Source organism: Trypanosoma cruzi, genomic scaffold (genome assembly GCF_000209065.1).
Source record: "Trypanosoma cruzi strain CL Brener 1047053517163 genomic scaffold, whole genome shotgun sequence".
NCBI lineage: Eukaryota > Euglenozoa > Kinetoplastea > Trypanosomatida > Trypanosomatidae > Trypanosoma > Trypanosoma cruzi.
In genome coordinates this window covers 222,622-244,047 of record NW_001849555.1, presented here as the reverse complement: position 1 = coordinate 244,047, position 21,426 = coordinate 222,622, and the positions used below count along the sequence as shown (strand labels likewise).

The window sequence follows — 21,426 nt, the reverse complement described above, 5'->3', positions numbered from 1 at the left end:
GCCTCTCCGCGTGCAGCGGATGGGCAGCAGGCGCTTAGCTTCCTCTCTAGCAAAGAGTACTAGACCCTGGCACCACGTTGAGGTGGCCGGCTGAGCCAGGGATCTCTGCACATACTAAATCCCTTCATCACCGCACCATCGTCATGGAGCTCAATGCCGACTGCACGTGTAATCGGCCGACGGAAACATTAAAGACATCCCGCCATTCTCAACATATTCCACTATATAAAAAAAACGAGCATATAAAATAAAGCAAAAAGAACACCTCGCGGTGCATTCCCGGGAGGAAGAGCATGCTTTTAAATAAAGAATTGCACAGGCGGAAAAGATGTATTCAAACCAAAAATAAAATATATAAAATAAAAGGTATATCCAAGGAAAACGTCAATTATTTAGGAAGATGCGTGGAGAGGTACATATTGCTCCCACTGGAGGCAGGGGTCCCGCCGCGTTACGCCCGTAGAGGGCCGCAAAGCCGCACAGCCCCAGCAGCATCACCCGCGACACGCCCCCAAGCATGGATCCGTCACCGCTTTTCCTGAACAGTTTGGTTCATCTTCACCCAGTGGGCGGTTGTACAGAAAGACGTTCGTCACTGCCACATCGCTGCTGTTGATGTCTCCCTCGTCGCCCCCAATGTAGAAGCATGAGACTCCAGCCCTCGCGTCTCAAGTGTTGGTATCGTCTCCGGGCTCCCCACAATCACACCATCCACGTAAACGGAGCCCTTGTGGCCGTCCTGCAGCATGAGCGCCACCTGGTGTTCTTTCCCCGGCTCCCAAGTGGTGTTCGATGTCGTTTTCTTCCCAGCAAACACTGTCTCCCACGTTTTATCCATGCTGTACGACAGCCCAATGAAGTTCGTGCTGACGGGTGCATCCAGATTCGCACCCAGCAGTGGAGCGCTCCCCTTCGCAACCTGGTGGATGGTCACCGTCGCCACAAGAGTGAACCTGTGGTTCACAAAGCTGTACTGTCTGTTAGGTCCCCACCTGCTCATCGACCACATTGCCCTGGACCCAGGCCCCGTGAATTTGAAACCATTTTTGACCTTTGATGCTTTCGTCACGGAAGCATTCACGCAACGGTAACCGTCGGTCCACGTGTTACCACCGGACGATGCGTTGGACAGGAATCCAACCAGACCGGCCGTGGGTGTGGACAAAGCGGAGAAGGAGGCGTCCAACTGTGTCCAAGTCCTCAGGACGAAATTGATCATCTGTAGCCCCTCCGTTAGTGGGAAAAGTGAAATGGTGTTGCTTGCTTTAATAATCCCATCCTGTAAAATGTGCAACGCACCATCCGAGAAAAGCAGGACGCAAAAACGTTCCAAGTTATTATCCATGGCAAAAGGTCCGATGTGAAGCGTGCGGTTGTTGTCCGTGACCCAAAGGCAGAGCACATTGGCCCTTTTCTCCCCCGAGAATTACACTCTCTGAGTGTACAGCATGACCTCCCTCCCTCAATGTTCGCAGTGATGAGAGCATCCAAATGGAAGCTGATATCCAAAATGACTGTTAATTGTGGCTTGGTCCACACGCCTGGGAGTGTTCTGACAGCCTCCGTCCACGTTTTCCCCATGTCACGCGGCTCGAACAACCTCTGACCATAAAAAAGATCAGTAACCATGAGAATTCGTCGCCCCTCTCCCAATTGGTGATGCGGGGGTTAAAGCATTTCGCGGGAGGCATTCTCTTCGAGACATCCCAGTTTTTGCCGTCGTGCGTCAAATAAGTAATCACGGAGAGAAATTCACCATTGTTATTCCTCCCCTTACACGCGAAACACGAGCGTGTCGCTCTCCACCACAACACTTGGGCCACCGGAAGCAACACATCCCCTCAACTCACATTTCTGAAAAGCTGCATAGATGTGGTGCAAAAACGATTTCGGATCGCCCCATTTGATTCGTTCACTCAGTTTGCCACCCGTAGAATTCGTGACATCACCCACAACCAGTTTCAGATCCAAGCTGCACTGTCTCCAATTCCCGCCACTTGCTTTGTGCACATCAGAGCTTACCGCAAGAAGAAACATCTGTTGCCCTTCGCGGTGGTTGTGAGGTGGCATAAACCGCCCATACGTTCCTTTCCATCTTCCCCACCAAGCACAGTGTGTGCCCTCCATTTACTCTTATCGACCTCACTAAAAAGAGTAGACCAATACTACGCAGAGTCGATGCACCCCGCAACCACATCAAAAAAAAAGCTTATTTAATTTACCACCTTGATATTCGGCATTCATGTGACCTTCGGTGAAAGCAGCAATTACTCCACCAGCACTGACGAGAGATGGCGAAATAAACGAATCCCTCGTCGTACCTGGAACAGTCCCATCCTTCGGCTACACCAGCGCCGTCTGCGGCACAAATAGGTCGACCCTTTGCAGCTCATGAATATTTATTAAATCATTTCTGCCACCTCCCCGCTCCCCCCACAAATGGTGCAGCACATCGACGTCACACAAGAAGCAGCACCGCGGAAGTGACGCCGGGACATGTTGGGCCTCTGCTGCTCACTTTCTCTTCTTTCCTTCCTCCTTCCGCTGGATCCGGTCACGCGGCGACGGTTGTGTGTGCGGGGTGCCTTCACTGCAGCAACACGTGAGAGCATACAAATATGTGTGTGTGGGCGGTGTGCTGTTGGTCCCTTCAGAGCCTTCGAATTTCACAGTAGCGATTCGCGTTTGTTTGCTTTCTTTCCTAGCGTGTCTGTGTGCAAGAAGTGGAAAGACAGCAACAGCAGCAATACATCAGACACGTCAGTGGAGAGCAGAGCAGGGCACCCACGCAGAGAGCTGGAAAAAAGACAATCCGGAAGGGACGAAATGAAAAAACAACGCCCAAAAGAAGCAGAAACACCCACATCGCAATTCTGCGGGAGAAAAGATTCAGACCTCCACACAACAAACCCCAACACCGCCAGCAGTCATCCACCAATGGACGAGGAAAAGAGACACACCGCCATCATCGCCTCCAGTTCAATCCCACGGCCAACGGCATACGGCCACAGCCCCGCAGCCAACAAACACAACGCACGCGGAGTAAACAATCTCCCAAAGAGCCACACGCAAAAGTAATCCCTCATCCATCCGTGACGCGGCGCCTCACTCCATGCGGTCACACGGAGCGCACTTTTTCCTCAATAGAACTTACCCTTCGTCCATCCCTTGAAGATGCTTCACTTAATGATCGGTCCTATAACAAAATAGAATGAAAAGGAAAATGTATTAACACTGCGATACCGCCAAAGACAGTAATTCCTTAATAACAGAGCAATTCTTTTATTACGTCTTGTCTACAGACAGAGGAATTCGCATACATAAAAATCCTTCAATATTTTCTTACCATTAACCAAAACGCCCCTGGCATCCCTGATTTCTTTTTCTGTCGTTGTGAAGGAATATCGCGTTGTAATTTTTTGGCATCCGTGCGTATTACTCCCAAAGGGGATGGTGCACCGGTGCCGTATAAAAAAAAAAAAAAAAAACACTCACATGTATTAAACAACTCGAAATATGTTTTTCACCAAAAATATAAATTTCCCTTTCCCCACTTAATTTCTTCTGTCACTGCTATTATCACTCGCGTTGAACATTCGTAACACTTTTGTGCCGTGCTGCCGCCTGATGCTGGTGCATCTGCACTGTATGCTGACACAAGTGTTTACATATATATATTTCAAAAAAAAAAAAAATACCACAAATCAAAATTTCTCATTCACTTTTCAGTTACTAATCTGTTTTCTTTTTTCTGTTTTTCTTCCACACTTCGGAGAGCTTTTTTTCGTATGTCTCTGGATGATACAGAAACTTGATACTGGCGCACAATTTCCTTCCAGAACGCCACAATCTTCTTTTCAGCGCGGTCCAAATCATTGGCATTGACGGGACCGCATCTTCGCCAGTCATTCATCGGCGTGCTGTCTGCGTGCTGCACATAAATAATCTCCCACGACATGTCTCGGGATAATTCCTCCCAACCATTAAAATATGCCGCCGGACACACAGTGAACTGCCTCACAGTGCTGGCGGTGGTGTGGCACCCACCCGCCGTCGTAGCCATCCGCAGCCCAACCAGCGTCCTCGGATTTGACTCCACGAAGAAAAAGCCGTCCACCAGCAAAAAGGCTCCAACCGCCGGTATGCACAGCAGCCGATGCTTTATATTAGTATTTGTATGGTATTCCATTGCAAGCAATACGCATAAGACTCGGCGGGGTGTCCCTCAGAATCGCCTTCAGCTCTGCGCACTGTCCTCCACGGCGTGCTGGTGGCCTCAGCTCCTTCAGGTCCTCTACTAATGCACTGAAAAACTCCCCAAAAAAATTAATGCGCGCAAGCCAAACCTTCCACACATTCAGACGAAACAGTATTCCTCTTCCCCAATACTAGCAACAGAAGTGAATCCCCATCACTCATCACGTCTCCCAAAATAGTGCGGTATTCGACGCCAGAGGCAAACAGATATCGGTGCGTTGAGAAATCCCTCAGCACCGACTTCTCCTCTTGCTCGGGCAACCCTCACCAGCTTTTGAGGCGGATCCCCAGAATATCACAGTCTCACTCCCCCATGCGTAAAGTGCCTTTCACCATCCCGGAAATTGATCCCATCCAAGGCATCCTCAGTGGCAGCGGAGTGTGCAATGAACTCATTCGCATCAAAGATGTAACGTGGAATCGGCCCCACTTTTTCCATGCGTTCTTTGACCATCTTCCAGTATTCCGCTTGCCCATCTGTAGTACCATCGCGCTTCATCCAGGCGCACATCGCCTTCACATCCATCTCGTCGAGTACTTCACACTGGTCCGCCCGGCTTTTACTTGCGTCTCCCATTCATCACAGTTGCCCACGTTTGGGGGTGACACCACAATCATGCCCCATCCGGTGCTAGACACAAAATATTCCTCTGGCGGTGTTCCTTTCTCTGTCACACAGTAGATAATATGCCCTTTCATCACACAATCCCCCAATCCCACAAAATTTCCTTGGATGCTCCTCTACCCACGTATCTTGTCACCGTCTTGATGGCCTTGTCACACACGTACGTCGTACTTCCACCAAAACTGTAGACAACCATTTGGAGTTTCTCAACATCGCAGTGCAGCAGCTGGTAGAGGAGGTACGAACCGGCACCCATCGACTTCCCGATCCCGGGCGTCCCAATCAAGAGATGCTGCTTGAGCTTAAAGTCGGTCCCACCGTGAGGGCTGAACCATTCGGTTAGATCGCCGCTGACGATCTGCCACGCTCGATCCACCTCACAGTTAACACACAAGTCATTACCGGCCCTATGCGGCCCATTCATCGTGTACGGCCATCCCTTGTCCGAGGTGAGCACCATCAGCCTGGGACGCGGTGCACCGGATTGCTGCACACCGTCATCCTTTTAGAGGGATTCGCCAACTTTCTTGTACGTCCATGACTGTTTCGGTTTCCCCTTCTCCACCTTCATTCCCATTTCTGTTTGCTCTTCCTCACAATCGGGTATTTCCACGACATGGCTCCACCTCGCATTGTACACAGACTGGTACACTCCCTTCAGCACCGTTGATTTAACCACCTTCGTTGATGCCTGCGCCTGAAAAAGGGCTGCGTTTAGTTTTCCCCTTGCAATGGGAGTGACTGTGTCCTTTCCTTCATAGTCCCTCCATTGCTCGAGAGAGAACACACCCTCGTGATGAAGCTTGTACACCTGGTACTCTGTTAAATTAAAAATAATTCTAAGAAGCCGCTGGTCTTGTACGTAAGCATCCGGCTCCTGAACAAACACCTGCATCGTCACGTTGTGGTCTTCACCAACGGCCGTCCTGCCGCCAACATAATTCCGAAGGAATTCATTCAGCTTCATGTCGGTCCTGAGAGTGCTTCCCTCCAGCAGGATTTCCTTTACGCTGCTGCTCATGGTCCACTGCGGTCGCCTCGTTCCCTCCACTCCTCTGCGAGTTGCAGCGTCGGAACCATCACCGGAGATGCCGCTTCGAGGCGCCATCGCAACACCCGTGCGGTGAAGCATCCCACTCGCACCGCCCAACCGCGGCCAGCAGGTGCCGCTGGCTCCAAAGGACACTCGCGGCTGTTTCGTCCCGCAGTCCCAATGGCGTTGGGCGTGGCGCTCGCATGGCGGGGCGGTCGGTGCGCCATGCAGCCGCACTGCAACGCCTGTCGGTGAAGCAGTCAAGGCCCACCGCCCCCGCAGCAACACAACGTGCAATCGGCAAAAACAAAGCCACATTATCGCCCTTTTCTGTATTATTCACGTTGTCGGTCTGTTTGCCCCATCACCGACACAAAAAATAAGTGCACACCTTCACAGAGGGAAAAGTAAAAAGTAGGCACATTCCTACCGTCCCGCCGCGGGCCAACACTCTCCTCCACCCACCACCATTGCCGCGCAGGAGACCGCACTCATATCGCAGAGTCAGCACCACAATGTGCACCACACCACCGTGCACTGAACAATGGGCGAGACGCGGCCATGCACCGCCCGCTCCATTTTCCCACCACTCAAGTGTTGCGTGCCCGCACAAAGTGGCAAACAGAATCAGAGTGCACACAAACCCAATCAACACCCTCACTCGCTGAAGCACATTATTCGCATGGGGTGACAACTTTTGAGGACACACCAGCAGTAGCAGGCTGCATGGAATTTCCCTGACAACCCTGCGAAGAGACACAACAACTCTGCGGAGTAAAGTGGCAGCCCCTCGGTGTTGCCTGCAGTCCACATGGCAGGAAGAATTCCACGCACGCATAGTTCCGGATTCCTCGCTGTTTGACTGCACACCAACAGAAAGTAAGAAAATACGTGCGCGCTAGACGACGTTTAAATAAGTCAATTCTTCAGCCCGTTTTGTTTGATGGCGTTGGCGAGCAATCCCACACAATCCAATCAAATTGACACGCCGGACAGAATGGCTTCAGTTACTAAATAAAAACAGTTGCGCCAATGCAAAAAGCAGCAGGAATTTGGGTTTTGCTCCCGAATTCGGGGGAGACAGTGGCATGAGAGTGTGTATGTGTGCAGGGCCCTTCGCGGGACGGTGCTGTCCAATCCCGCCGTGCCCTGACACAAAAGGGCAGCAGAAAAAAAAAATAGGAGCACACTCTCCAGAAAAGGAGTGACGGTTGGGCAGTCAACCCCCGTTCCTTCTCACATGACATCCACATACGTGCACTCCACCTCAAAATACGTAACTCCCTGAACGCCGCATGCATGAAGTGTGGTTTCTCCACTCGCAATGTGTTTTTCCTCCCGCAAACAACCAAAATAATAATAATAATAATGGCCATGGCGCAGCTCCACTCAGGGGAAGCAATCGGAACAGACACGAGTGGGGCCAGGGATCATACCAAAAATATGTTTAAAAAGGGGGTAATAACTCCTCCAAGCCACAGAATCGTGCAGTGTCCATCCCTCTTCCTCTAAATTGAAACCTCCTCAACAGAAATAATGCAGCAGGCACATGTGCAGCACAATATCTTTCGCTATCCCACGTCCCATCTTAATTCCCATGACTGCCACGGCGGTGGTGCCTGCGTTACACCTGGGACGAGTCCAAAATATCAGGCAGCATGCCGTGGAGAGTGGATGCTTGCCGAACGTGGCCGCGTTGGCGCCTAACAGGAAATGGCGTCAACTACAAGGAAACATCCGCGACTCAAGCTACCCGTGCGTGGCCGTACTAAAGCGACATTGAAACACGTGTTTAGAAACGTAAAAAAGGAGAAAGAAAATGAACCACCAGAGTGATCCAAAAGAACACACCAGTATATACATCCACAAAGAAATACATCACTCCGCATAATTCTTCGATATTTCGCTTATGGTTCTTTCTACACAGCATCAGAAGCATAAAAGGCGGCAGGCATGCCCTCCACACAGTCCTCGTGGAACAGGAGGGAGAGTCACTGCAGGCACCCGCACAAAAAATAGAAACAAACCAACAAAAACCAATAATCAATGACGCTTTCGGGGCGGAGTCCGATGGGTGGCTGCGCAGCTGCACAGCCGTGGCACCCACGCCCTCCCTCATGTCAGCCAGCAACGCACACTCACAACCTCCAGGAGGTGACGCGTCGCAGAAGGGCTTCATTGGCTGTTTTCCCTAACGCTTTCCTGAATGCATCCTATGGCCCGCACACAACCACCATCGTCGAGCACGTCCTCATTACTGAGTACAGATATGAAATAGAGAGCACTAGCCCACATACTCGGTGCTGCAGCGAAGAGCGTAAAACACACGCACACACACACATTTGTTACGCATCCACGCCGGGCTAGCGTGATAGTGTAATAATCCGTTGTCGTCGATAATCGATAAAATAATACACCAAACCAATCACCCAATCAATCTATGAATAATTTAAAAAAAGAAGATGCCTAGCAGAAGCATCCACGTTATGCCGCACCTACAAGGAGCTTTGTGCATTCTCGACGCGCAACGGTGCTTTTGAGTGGCGGAGCATTTCCACACCCAAAAGGAGAAACTGCGATAATTCTTTCGTCCAGCAAACCATCCTTACCTGTCCAGAGGGGCATAATTAACGCTGCAGCTCGCACTGGATACACGGTCGAACGAGATGAAGGCGTCTGAGCGGGTGTCACCGGCCATGGGCTGCAGCGCTGCGGGTGGTCGGTACGACGACGCAACGGTGGTGCCTGAGGCGTACGACGATGACGTCATTTCGTGGGGTTTCTGCGTCTCGTCGTCGCTCTCCTCGGCATCGCGCAGCAGCGCCTCCAGCCCACCACGCCGCGGCTCGCGCAGCTCCTGCCAGTGGCGGTCCTCCGCATACCACACAACGACGCCGTACACAGTGACCGCAAGCAGCACAGTCATCAGCAGCAGCACGATAGCCGCGTACGCCCTCGCACCGCCGTCGCTCGGCGCAAGGTGGTTGGCCGCGCTCACCACGCACAGCGCCGCAAGGAGCAGAAAGCTCGCCGCGTGCATCACCGTCAGGAAGGCCGAGCGCATCATGTTCGTGAAGGCAACCACGCCCGCACCCGCAAGCAGCACAGCCGCCATGCAGAAGTACTGGACGTGGCAGCCTCCCACGGGCGGGTGCACAGCCGCAATCAGGCCCACCACACACAGCGCCGACAGCTGGAACACGCACCAGTACACGTGGCTGCCCCTCATGTTCGTCAGCATGCCGCCGTACATCCGCTGCTGCGCCGCGGGGTGCCAATACCCGACGGGGTACAGCAGGCGCTCGTGCAGCGGCTTCCTCAAAAACTGCCAGTACCTCGTGAAGCTCGCGCCCGTGTGGCGGGCAATCAAGTAGCACACGCCAGCAGGGAACGCCACACCGTACAGCACGCCAACGACACCAATCACGCGGTGCCGCACGCGGGCGCCGGGCATCGCCAGTGCAAGCACGGAGCCGAAGAAGATGCCGAGGTGCATCGCGTGCGCCACGACGTACGTCAGGCTCGGGAAGCGCATCGCCGCCCACGCACTCGCCGCGTCCACGGCGCGCCACCGCTGGAAGGCCGCCGTCACACCGCAGTGCACGCACCCGAACACAGCGGCAAGCAGTGCGTTGCCCACCACCATCCACAGCGGGTCACGGACAGCGAACACCGACAGGAAGTACGGCAGCGCAGCGGTGCTCGCACGCTCCTGTGACGAGGCGCATGGCATCCTCGCAAACACGCCAACCGCCTGCATCTCCAGGACGGAGCCCAGCCCGCCGGTCACCACCACGGCAACAGCCGCCGCACCCGCAACAACGCCGGTGATCGCCGAGAGAGCGCTGGAGGCGGCGGGCAGCGTGTCAGACCTGATCGTGAAGGAACCAAGCAGCACTCCCTTGCAGCCGCCGGACACCGCCACAGCGTCGCAGCGAATGACTATCGTCTCGTCGGCAACAATGAAGTAACCGCGGTGCACGGGCACAGCCAGCTCCAGGACGGTGGACGGATTCGTCGCGTTGCGCACCCACGTCGCGTTGCTCAGCATCGCTCCCCACGGACCGCCAAACCCACTCGGCCGCGCCGTCGACACCGGCACAAAGCTCAGGTGCGTGCCGAGCTGCGGATCGCGTGCCCAACGAAACGGCGGCGGCAGCGCCACCATCAGCCGCGTCGGGACGGCGCTCCCACCGCCACGGACGTCGTTCTGCGTCAGGCTGCCGCCAGTCGCCGTCGTCGTCACAGCAAGCGTCGGGCACGCCACGTCGCTCCACCACGGCGTGCTGCTCACCGACGCCGTCGGGGTCCGCGTGGGCGACAGCGCCACCGTCTCCGTCACCCGCAGGGTCTCCGTCGGCCCGTGCTGCGTCGGACTGTATTGCGTCGCGCTCGGCGTCGGTGTCCACCTCGGTGTTGTTGTCCATGTCGGCGTCAGGCTGCGCGTCTCCGTGTGGCTCAGCGGCGGCAGGGCGGGCGTACGGTTGCACCCATCCACGTGAGGCAGGTACACCGGCAGGCAGTCGCGCCCGTACCCGCCATCAGCACAGCGGCAGCCGCACGACCCCGACATCGTCCTCGTCGCAGCTGCAAAGCAACTCACGTCGGCGTCGCACACGCCACACGCCACGGGGCGGAATTCCCCGATGATGCCGGCGGACCTGTAGTCCATCGTCTGCAGCGCCTGTCCGTTGAGTGTCAGGCACCCCACGACGAACCTTCGGCCGGCGTCCCCGAGCGCAACGGTGCCGTCCATCACGACGGGCCCGCTGCCGGCGTTCCCGTGGAGCGTCAGCGTGCTCTGCACAAGTTCCGCACTCCGCGGGTACGACGGCACAGACAGGAGCCTGCCGCTGATGCTGTTGCCGCGCACCGACAGCCACGACCCGGACACAAACGACGCCGACCCCCGCAGCACCAGCAGCGCGCCATCGGTCAGCACACCGACGTTGTCGTTCACTACGACGGCGAACGCGTTGGCCACCACCCCGCTGTCGAACACCAACCCATGCGCGGCGTACACCTGGCTCCCCGACACGCGCAGCACAGCGCCTCCAGACCCAACCACGCGCGCACTCGCGTACAACGCATATTCGCCACCGAGCACAGCTGCGTCTACCGCGACACCGCCACCGACAAGCTCCAACACAGCGCCGTCCACCACCACCGTCCGTCCACCAGTCATCACGGTCACGAGGACAACGCCGGACACAACCAGCACGGACCGCACAAGCCGCAGGCCCGACAGCACCAGCACCGGTGCGTACGGCGAGGACTGCGAGCCGGGAAGATACACAAGCGGCGTCGGCCTCGCGGCAACCAGCAGGGAGTCCGTCACCGTCAGCACAGACCCCGCGGGAAAAGTGCCGGTCAGCACAAGCGCACCGTTCAGCGCCTCCACGTCGCACACCGACAGCTCCACCGGCCCGCCCTCGTCGTTCCCCGCCGCCCCCGCACCGCGCAACGCTCCACCGCCCATCACGTACAGCACAGCACCGTTCAGCAGCGACACGTTCTGCACAACGATCCGCACGCCGTCTCGCGCCATCCACGGCACGTAGAGCACAGGACTCACGCCGTCCAGCACAACGTGGCGCAGCGTCACCTCGCTCGCGCCGGCAGGCACAACGAACACCGACCGCACCGTCACGCCCTCGCGGACGAACACACTCGGCGCAGTGCCCACAGCGGGCGGCAGCACGGGAGCTCCCACAGGCACGCACGCCTCGCCGTACCCGCCGCTGCCGCACTCGCACACGCACACACCGTTCCTCATGCTCGCCGACGCCGTCCCGGGCGTGTAGCAGTGCGTGTCCCTGTCGCAGGCGTCGCACCCAACAACGTCGATGCTCCCAGCGTCGCCAAAACCAGCCGCTGCGTACTCCTCCGCCATCGACAGGACACGCCCACCAGCGTCGTTGCACGCCACCCTCAAATGCGCCCCAGCCGAGAGCGACAGGCTCAGCGACAGCATCCGCGGCAGCAGCGCTCGGTTGCGCACAAAGCTCAGCGTGCTCCCAGCAGCGGTCACGGCGCCAGCGGCGTAGAGCATCTCCCTCGAGACGCCGTCGTGCACGTTGCCTTTCGCCAGCAGCATCGACCCACCGGCCAGGCTCACCGTCGAATAAAACGCCACCGCGTAGTCCTCCGTCGACAAAAAGTCGTTCCGCACAAACGCCACAGCGGAGCCCGACACGCTCGCAGCCCCACGCACAGACACCGCGTGCTTGCACAGCAGGAAGCCGCCGTCAACAAACGCCACCACGGAGCCGCCACTGGCCGCAACACCGCCCTCCACCGACACGCACAGCCCCAGCGCCGTCTGCACCGACAGCCCGTCCACGTACAGTGCACCGCGCGACGACAGCGCCACGCCGCCAACAAACAACACACCAACAGCGTCGTCGAACACAGCTGCCACATGCGTGCGCGCGATGGTCAGCACGCTCCCAGTCAGATTCACGCTGTGCAGCACGAGGCACGCGGACGCGTCGCCAAGGTCGTAGGCGCCGCTATACGCAACATGCTTCTCTGCAATCAGCACCGAGTCCACCACAGTGACGCGCGAACTCGGCGGAAATCGGTTCGCCACCACCACGCCGCCGCCAGAGCGCGACTCAAGACCGCTGATCAACACATCGGCACGCTGGCCAGCAGGCGGGTCGGACCGCCACCCAACAACGTACAGGCTCGCTCCGTCCGCAAACGTGCAGTTCGCCAGCGTCACGTTGCGCACGCTCCCTGACATCGACCCCACGTCCACCACGACGTCCGCCGCAAAGGTCACACCAACGTAGCACGCCACCGACGTCCCGAAACTGACGTTCACCTCCACATCCACACGCACATCGCGCACGCAGAAGTCGGCGCCGTCAGTGCTTGAGGGCTCGGGGACAGCGACGGGCAGGCACGCATCGCCATGGCCGCCCTCCGCGCACGTGCAGGCACAGCCATCACTCGAGGCCGTCGTCGTGTACGCAGGGAAGCACCACGCCGCAAGGGTGCATGGGTCCTCGCAGGTCAGAAATGTGGCATTGTACACGGACGGGATGCTGTATTTCACTCTCTCACCGCCGTTCACAGTGTTGCACGCAGCCACAATCGCTCCGTTTGTGAGATCGCGGGACCCTGTGGATATCCGCAGCGCTTTGTTCATTCCATAGCTGGACATGAATCGGTTGCCGGACACAGACACCGTGGAGTCGCGGAGATTCACCTTGGGGTTCATAAAGAGGAAAGCTTCCGATGGGGACTCACGGCAGAGGTTGCTGCTCAACTGCAGCCAGGAGTTGTAGTAGATGTAAGAAAAGTATCTTGAATAAAACACAACCGAGCTTCGCCGCATCTCGTTGCCCTGAAACACAACCGCGGATTGGGACTCCACACTTAAGGAGGAAATTAAAAAAATGACGTACTGCACCTCACTCGACACAAGATTGCCTCGGATCACCACGGCAGAGTTGTTCAGTGCACTCAGTGATAAGGACTGTCTAGTCCCCTCAAGATATATCAACGTACTGCCAGCCATATGAAACGTGTTGCCCACCACCGCAAACACTGAGTGCCACCACACCCTCAGCGCAGATCTGACAACGTGAATGGCGCTTGACGATGCCGTCACGCTCTGAAACACATTGCCGCTGAACAACACCGCAGAGTCGTTGCTGATCGCCAGCCCATTCATCGCAACACACGACGGGCTACCAAGGCCCAAACCAGACCGAGGGATCAGCCTCGTGACCGTGAAGCGGTTCCCGCTGATCGTGATGTTCGTGCGCGGTGGAAACACACCCTCCGGGCTGAGCAGCGCGTCAATAAATGTGTTGCCGGTGACAACGATGTTCAGCGCCCCCACAGTGGCGTACGCATTGCCCAACAGCAACAGCACGGCACCGTCCCTCCACGTGCATCCATCGAACGTGACATGCGCCACGTCGCCCGTCATCGCCCCAACCAGCACCGTCAGGCTCATGCCGCCCCCGCTGAACGTCACGTTGCGGTAGCACAGCCACGACAGCCCGCTGCCCACAGCCTGCGCCACCTCGGGGTACACCATGTCGCTGATGCACCCACCAACCGGCGGTGGTGGCGGTGTGGGCGGCACTGGCGGCGGCGGTGGTGGCGGTGGTGACAGCGGGCCAGCAGGCACAGGCGCCGGGACACACACATCGCCGTGCCCTCCAGCAGCGCACTGGCACTCGCAGTCAATGACCGCCGTCGTCAGCGGAGCGAAGCAGTCGCCGTCCTTTGTGCACTGCCCGAACGCAGCAACCGCCGTCACATTGGTGATGCTGTTCAGCTCCAGCTCTGCCGCCGTCGTCACCGCCCGTCCCGCAACCGTCAGGCACCCAGCAACGAACCGGTAGCCAGCGTTAACCCGCGATAGCAAAGGCACCGACAACCCCGTCGAGCCCATCTTGCAGCCCGTCAGCGTCACCACACTGCTGCCGTCGATGCTTACAAAAGCAGAGCCACTGTCGTAGAACATCGCACCCAAACCCACGTCGTTGTCGCGCCAATCCAGCCAGCTTGACCGCTCAACAGTCCACAAGTCATCGTTATAGATGGCGTAGCACACAGAGCCGCTGTTCCCCACCACGCGCAACACGCTGTGATCCGAGACACTGAAGTCTAGGCATTGAAAAAAGAAGCTTGTCCCGGAGGACATCGTGTTGTTGAGCAGCGCAAAAACAGAGTGGTCGCGGACACTGAGGATATTTATGTCGAACATATGTGCGTATCCGTCAAAGCTGCAGTACCGCACGTACAGCGAGCTTCCACTTACCAGCTTCAGCGTCCCAGTCGAGTACAAACCAAACGCATCACGCTTCGATGCATGCGCATTGACGTTGCTGACCAACAACGAAGACGCAGTCAACTCGACGTTGTCCAGTATCACGACACTCAGAATATTGATCCTAGTGTCAAGCAGCTGGACCTCAGAGGACTGCACCGCGTCAACCTCCGTGACGGCGATGTCACAGTGCTGCGGGAAGGCGAATGCAACCAAAACGACAGAGGACCGCATCACCGTCTGGCTCACGCGGATAAGGACGCCGGCTGACTCGGCCACCTCAGCACCCCCAACAAACTGCAGCGCGGCACCGCCACAGAATGTGCACCCAGTGAAAGTGATGTTGATGGGGAGATGCAGCGGCATACTGTTGAGGAAAAACGTCAGCGTAGCACCCACGCCGCTGAATGTCACACCCACGTAGCAGTGGTGCGTCTTCCACATGGTCAGCGTGAGGCTCGTCAGCGTCTGGTTCACCACGCAGCTCGTGTCACCGTCAACGGCTCTCTCCGGCAAGGGCGGCACAACCGTGTCGGGCACCTCAAAGGGAAGACACGACGCGCCATGCGATCCGTCCCTGCAGTTGCACGAGCACGAATTGCGGTCCACCGACTCCGTCCCGGGCATGTAGCACGCAGCGTCATCGTTGCATGTGCCGCACCTAAACAACACCACTTCCTCCGGAAACACGCCGTCGTACGACACCTCCTTCTCGCCCTGCAGGTTGCACCCAAACACAAACTGCGCGGGCAACATCACAACAGTGCTTAGAAGAAAGTAATTGAAAAAGGGCATTCTGGAGTCCACCTGACGGTTGCGTGCAAGCGCCACAGTAGTGCCGCTGCCCGACAGCTGAATTTCGTACAAGGAATTTGGCATACCTATTAATGAGGCTGCCCTAATGTTGTTGCCCTCCACACGCCACTGCGCACCACCCTGGAGGGTCACAAAGCCGTCAAAATACACCAGCGCGGGATCAAAAAATTCAGTCCTGCCAATGAACGTGCAGACCGCCACTCTCAGCAGCCCCGCGGAGCTCACAGTGGTGTCCCCGTTAAGATACAAGCCATTAGCCGCGCTCATCGTGTTGTTCTCCACGTCAATGTAGCCGCCGTTCCTTACATCAACAGCATAAGCATAAACAGATGATTCCTCACCGTTATTCTCTACCGTAGTCAGCGTATTTCCCTTCACAATGATCCCGCCACCATCAGCAACAACAGCATCGGAGAAATAAACGGCGTAACTATTCCCCTCAATGTAGTTGTCAAGCAGCATCAGCGTCGTGTTTCTCCCAGGGAAAAACTCCAGAAAGCCAATGGCGTGCACTGATGTTTTCACAAACGTACTGCCTACCACCAGTATCTGGGAGCTCACACCAAAATAACCCTCAAACGCCAACTCACCGGCATCCAGCATCGAGGATGTCACGTTCACGTGCACGCGCGCACCACTCCCCCTGATCGACAGGCCCACGAGAACGCACTGCAGCAGCGTGATGTTGAGTGTCTGTTGTGGCGCGTCGAAGCTCCACAGGTCCAGCACAATCGCGGCGGTGAAGGTCACGTTGACAAAGCACAGACCTCGCACACCGGGATCAGGATCGTCCACGGAGCTGATGCTGCCACCGTACACGCAGCGGACCCCCGTGTCCTTCGCGTCGGGGAGCGGGAGCGGCCCAAGGCCGTCCGGAACCGCAGCCGGCACACACGTGTCACCGTAGCCGCCAGCAGCGCACTCACACTCACAGCCGCTGATGCTGCTCGTCCTCGCTTCAAAGCACACAGCGTCCACAGTGCACGCGCCACAGTCCAGCGACGTCACGGGTGCTCCAATATTCAGTTCTTCTCCGTAATTCGTCACAGGAGAGCCCCTTAGCTCGTTGCACATGCCGTAGATGATCGGGCGCAGTTCGGATGGTGGTGGCCAGTTGCTTGTCATGTGTGCAATAGTTGACGAGTACGAGCCGTACGTGAAGTTGTTGTCAAGTATCGACCACACACTCTGGTCGCAGAACGCCACACCGTAGTATTCTGTCACGTACACAACGTAGGCGGTGCGGAACTCGTTGTCGCGGTGCACCAGCCAACTGCCGCCAGTCACAGTCAGCGTGTTTGCCATGAGCATGGCGAAGCCGAGACGGAACGTGCTGGACACAATCTGCAGCACGCTGCCACCATCCACCGCAACGTCCTCAAACACACATGCGCCTTCATAGTATTCGATGCTCGGCGCACTCCACGAGCTGTTCTGTATGGAGGACACGGAGCCGCCGCTGACACGCAGGTACGACGCAAGAGCGTAAATCACGTGCGTCTGCGACAGGACAGCACAGTTGTCCATGTAAAAGACACTGGACAGGTTCACGGCGAGGCCGCGCTCCACGAGGATCGCAGCGCACGAGCCCCCGCCACACACCAGCGTCGACCGCGTCATGAGAAACCGCGTCGACAGAAGCCGGACGCCGTCCAGGACAAGCGCGGGGCCGTACCGAAATCCCGCGAAGCCAGGGGTCGTCGGCACGTACTGCGACCCGCCAACCGTCGCGCGCAGCGTTGAGTTCGCCAGCAGCACACTCGAGTGCAGCGGCATCGCGCCATGCAGCACGATCGTGCCCTCCAGCGACGTCACATTCGTCATGTTGACGAGGGCGTGGGGCATCAGGCGCGCCGTGCTCTCGCTGAGGCCACCAATCCGCAGCTGCGCGCCACCCTCAAGCACGCAGTGGCGCAGCGTCACGTTCAGCGCGTCAGCGAACGCGTCCATCAAGCGCAGGTCCACCGCCACAGTGATCGGCCCGCTGAACACCACCGAGTCGAAGCACGCCGTCGCACGCCCACCGCCAACCGTCACCGACTCCGTCAGCGTCACGCCACTCACGCAGCCCTGCGCACCGCCACCACCACCGCCGGCCCTCGCAGGCGGCACGTCGAACGGCAGGCACGCCTCGCCCACGCCGCCGGCACGGCAGCCGCACACGCAGTCGGAGAACGACGCTGTCAGCGCATCAAAGCACGCCACCGCAGCCGCACAGCCGTCGCACGGCACCACGCTCACGGAGGGCAGGCCGGCCATGCGGTAGTCGCCGCTGCTCCGCAGCACCCGGCCGCCGGCACGGTTGCACTGCACCGACACGACGCCGCTCGTGATCGTCAGCCCGGAGACAAGCGTCGCGCCGGTGGCAACGCAGCGCGCAATAGACACGACACCGCCGCTCAGCGTCACCCCCGACAGCGACGCCACCGACGACGCCTCGCCCACCGCCCACACGTCGTGCAGCTCCAGCCACCCGCCGACACCGACCGTCCCACCGTCGCAGCGCACCAGCGACGACGCAACAGACCCCTCGACGCCCACAAAGCGCAGCACCGAATCAAACACCTCGAGGTGCTCTCCAAGCACAATGCCGCCGCCGCTGCTCACAACCGACACGTTCGTCACGGAGAACACCGAGTGGCTCCGCAGACTGAGAATCGACGAGGACGCCACATGCATCGCGGACGCGGTCGGACCGCCCGACGCCTCCAGCGACACGCCGTCAAGCACCACCGCGCTCGACAGCAGGTCCACGCCGCCGCCAACGTACACCGCCGACCCGCCCGCCTGTAAAGACCTCAGCACAGTGTTGCTCACACGCAGCTGCGTCTGCAACAGCGACATCGCGTGCAGCACAAGCGGCGACGCCACCGCGTCCGTCAGCCCGCTCAGCTGCGAGTAGCGCATCGGTCCCGCCGTCACAATCGTCGAGTCACGGACCGTCACGTTCGTGTGTGCCGGCAGGCTGTGCGCAAACACAAGCGAGCAGTAGCTCCCGGACAGCCCGCTCACGCTCACCTCCAGGCTCCGGTCACTCGCCGGCTCGCCGCTGTAGCCCCGCACGTAGAGCTGCGCACCGCCGTCGCACACGCAGTTCCTCAATTCAATGCGCAGCGCGCCGGGAAGCATCGCAGGCACGTCAAACACCACAGCCACGCCGTTCGTGATGTACACGCCGTCCATCAGCACCGTGTCCACGGCGCGGCCAACCGTGAGGGCTCTGTCCACCGTGCCGCCCCGCAGTCGCAACACCACCGCATGCACAGCAGGCATCCACGCCGCCGCCGCAACCAGTGCCAACGCAACGAGCAGCGCCACACGCACAGCCGCAATGGCCATGCGCAACACACGGTGCCGGCTGCGCGGACACGCACCCACCGCAGACCGCATCCACAAACCAATCAGATATCAATAGAGCTGTCGTGGTGTGTCGCACTCGCCCCGTCGACCGTAACTCCTGCTTCAAGATCCCTTCCTACAAATGGCAAATCAAGAGACACTATTCCGATAGATCGTTATCCCACTACTACTAGTCCTAATACAGCGATTAATCCCTAACACCTTGAAACGATAGTTGTGCTGGTCAAGCCAAAATATCTCTATCTGCACAGTCAGAAAAGAAAGAGGAAGCAACAACAGTAACTAAGCACAGTGGCACGCGGAGGCATCCGGTCACAGACAGTCCCCACCAATGCACAACCAGCGACACAAAAAAGCGCAGACACAACCACGCCGTTAACACCATCGCCCTCCACCCGCCCACGCAGCCCCACACAACCACCATGCAGAGTGGCAGAATCCCAGCAAAAAAGGCACATGGCTATTGGCACCGCTTCTGCAACCAAATGGTTCTACCACAGAGCACTCTTGATGCCGCGAAAGACAAACAAGGGCCGAGACAGAACCACGTGGCAGCGTTACAACCGGCGACCATCAAGCGCGTCAAAGAAAGAAATGGTGACACGGGAGAGGAGTGGAGGATTCGCCATTCGCCAGCAGTAAAGGCGTCGTTCTTCCTCGCGTGAGTCGGCATTGCACAGCAAGCAGCGGCACCACAAGCGCACAACACACAAAAGAAGGAAGGATGAAGAAGGGCGGTAACGGCACTCAGATACAGGGGACAAGGGTCCACACCGATTGTGCGGTCGGTTCCATCCCTCTCCCACTGGGACGCCACTCCACCGACGCCGTCGCTTGCCTCCTCCTTCACCAACACAACGAGGGAGAAGCACCCACACGCAACCGCCAGCACAGAGTACAAGAGGAGCAACCAAATACACTGCAATAACTATATCGTGTAACTGTCTCGTGTGTCTGCCTACGGTCACAAAAAAAGAAAGCATCTAAGAACACACACAACCACAGCAGGGCGCCAGAAAAAAACAAGCAGGATGACTGTTGAAATGCAACACTGCACGGCTGCCCACACCGTGGCAAGCCGCGGGAAATATGCTGGAAAGTAAGAAAATATAAATCCGTCTTCCATTACGCATTCACTCTAAAAAAAAAAAAAACAAGAAAAAACTGCACGCTGCTGCGTGACATCCAAATCGGTGCGCATGTCCCGCCTGCAGATAATGAAGAAATACGCTACACTCGTTACAGTCGTTTAAACCCTCGGTGCCCACACATTATTTATATTCCACTGGGACACTCGGCGTGGCCTTGTGCACCCCATTCCATTGTCTCTTAGCCGGCGCCATCGGCGTGGCACACAATGCCAAGAGCGCCCATGATCAATTAAAAAAGGGGGAAAAAACACTGAGTAGATCCCGCCGTAATTGTCGGACCACAACGCGGGGGGAAATAAAAAAACAACCAAACAAAAACCACGCGATGATGGCCCCTGGGGGAGCATGCTTCCACATGGAGGAAGGGACCTGCGCAGCGAAGGGGGTACAAAGTAAAATAAAATGGTTAAAACAAGGCGTCACAGAAAGTGGCAATTAATTTAAAAGAGTGCGTGGACAGACGCATATGTTCCCACTGGAGGCAGGAAGTCCTCACCGCGATTTCTCAGTAAAGGGCTACAAAGGCGCAAAACCCCAGCAGCAGCAGCAGCAGCAACTGCGACACGCCCCCACGCATGGAGCCGTCACCGTCTCCCTTTTTTGGCGTCGCTCTTCTTGGCCATTTTTAGTTCACCGACACTCAGTGGGCGGTTGTACAGAAAGACGTTCGTCACTGCCACATCGCTGCTGTTGATGTCTCCCTCGCCTCCACCAATGTAGAAGAATGAGACTCCAGCCCTCGCGTCTCAAGTGTTGGTATCGTCTCCGGGCTCCCCACAATCACACCATCCACGTAAACGGAGCCCTTGTGGCCGTCCTGCAGCATGAGCGCCACCTGGTGTTCTTTCCCCGGCTCCCAAGTGGTGTTCGATGTCGTTTTCTTCCCAGCAAACACTGTCTCCCACGTTTTATCCATGCTGTACGACAGCCCAATGAAGTTCGTGCTGACGGGTGCATCCAGATTCGCACCCAGCAGTGGAGCGCTCCCCTTCGCAACCTGGTGGATGGTCACCGTCGCCACAAGAGTGAACCTGTGGTTCACAAAGCTGTACTGTCTGTTAGGTCCCCACCTGCTCATCGACCACATTGCCCTGGACCCAGGCCCCGTGAATTTGAAACCATTTTTGACCTTTGATGCTTTCGTCACGGATGCATTCACGCAACGGTAACCGTCGGTCCCCGTGTTACCACCGGACGACGTATCGGACAGGAATCCAACCAGACCGGCCGTGGGTGTGGACGACTTGGAGAAGGAATCCAGTCTCACCCAAGTACTGAGGACGGGCTTGATCGTCTTCAGCTCATCAGTCAGGCGGGCAAGGGATATGCCCCGGCGCGTTCCCACAATACTCCCTCGTGAAAGGCGCAACGCACCATCTGAGTACAGTAT

At 57.4% G+C, this 21,426-nt stretch overlaps 2 protein-coding genes and 2 pseudogenes across 2 annotated transcripts, besides 12 other annotated features; all 4 read right to left on the bottom strand.

The window, feature by feature from the left end:
- Nucleotides 1–101: part of a mobile genetic element that runs on past the window's edge.
- Nucleotides 1–2,500: part of a sequence feature (areas not merged during assembly with more than two copies in the genome that could not be assigned to a particular haplotype) that runs on past the window's edge.
- Nucleotides 342–365: a sequence feature (AT_rich).
- Nucleotides 593–2,614, bottom strand: Tc00.1047053511767.60 (annotated as a pseudogene).
- Nucleotides 2,501–3,362: a sequence feature (heterozygous, Esmeraldo-like haplotype).
- Nucleotides 3,363–3,488: a sequence feature (haploid, Esmeraldo-like haplotype).
- Nucleotides 3,468–3,488: a sequence feature (AT_rich).
- Nucleotides 3,489–4,864: a sequence feature (areas not merged during assembly with more than two copies in the genome that could not be assigned to a particular haplotype).
- Nucleotides 3,669–3,697: a sequence feature (AT_rich).
- Tc00.1047053511767.30 lies at nucleotides 3,726–6,233 on the bottom strand (annotated as a pseudogene).
- Nucleotides 4,865–5,672: a sequence feature (heterozygous, non-Esmeraldo-like haplotype).
- Nucleotides 5,673–21,426: a sequence feature (areas not merged during assembly with more than two copies in the genome that could not be assigned to a particular haplotype).
- Nucleotides 8,521–18,915, bottom strand: Tc00.1047053511767.20 (dispersed gene family protein 1 (DGF-1), putative; the record flags this gene model as incomplete). The annotated part of the gene is made up of 1 exon (XM_809717.1): nucleotides 8,521–18,915. The coding sequence occupies one exon, from the start codon at nucleotides 18,913–18,915 to the stop codon at nucleotides 8,521–8,523; it is 10,395 nt and encodes a 3,464-aa protein (XP_814810.1).
- Nucleotides 13,993–14,052: a microsatellite.
- Nucleotides 20,572–20,591: a microsatellite.
- On the bottom strand, nucleotides 20,707–21,426 carry Tc00.1047053511767.10 (trans-sialidase, putative; the record flags this gene model as incomplete). The annotated part of the gene is made up of 1 exon (XM_809716.1): nucleotides 20,707–21,426. A coding segment is annotated over one exon (720 nt), but the record flags the coding sequence as incomplete, so codon positions are not given.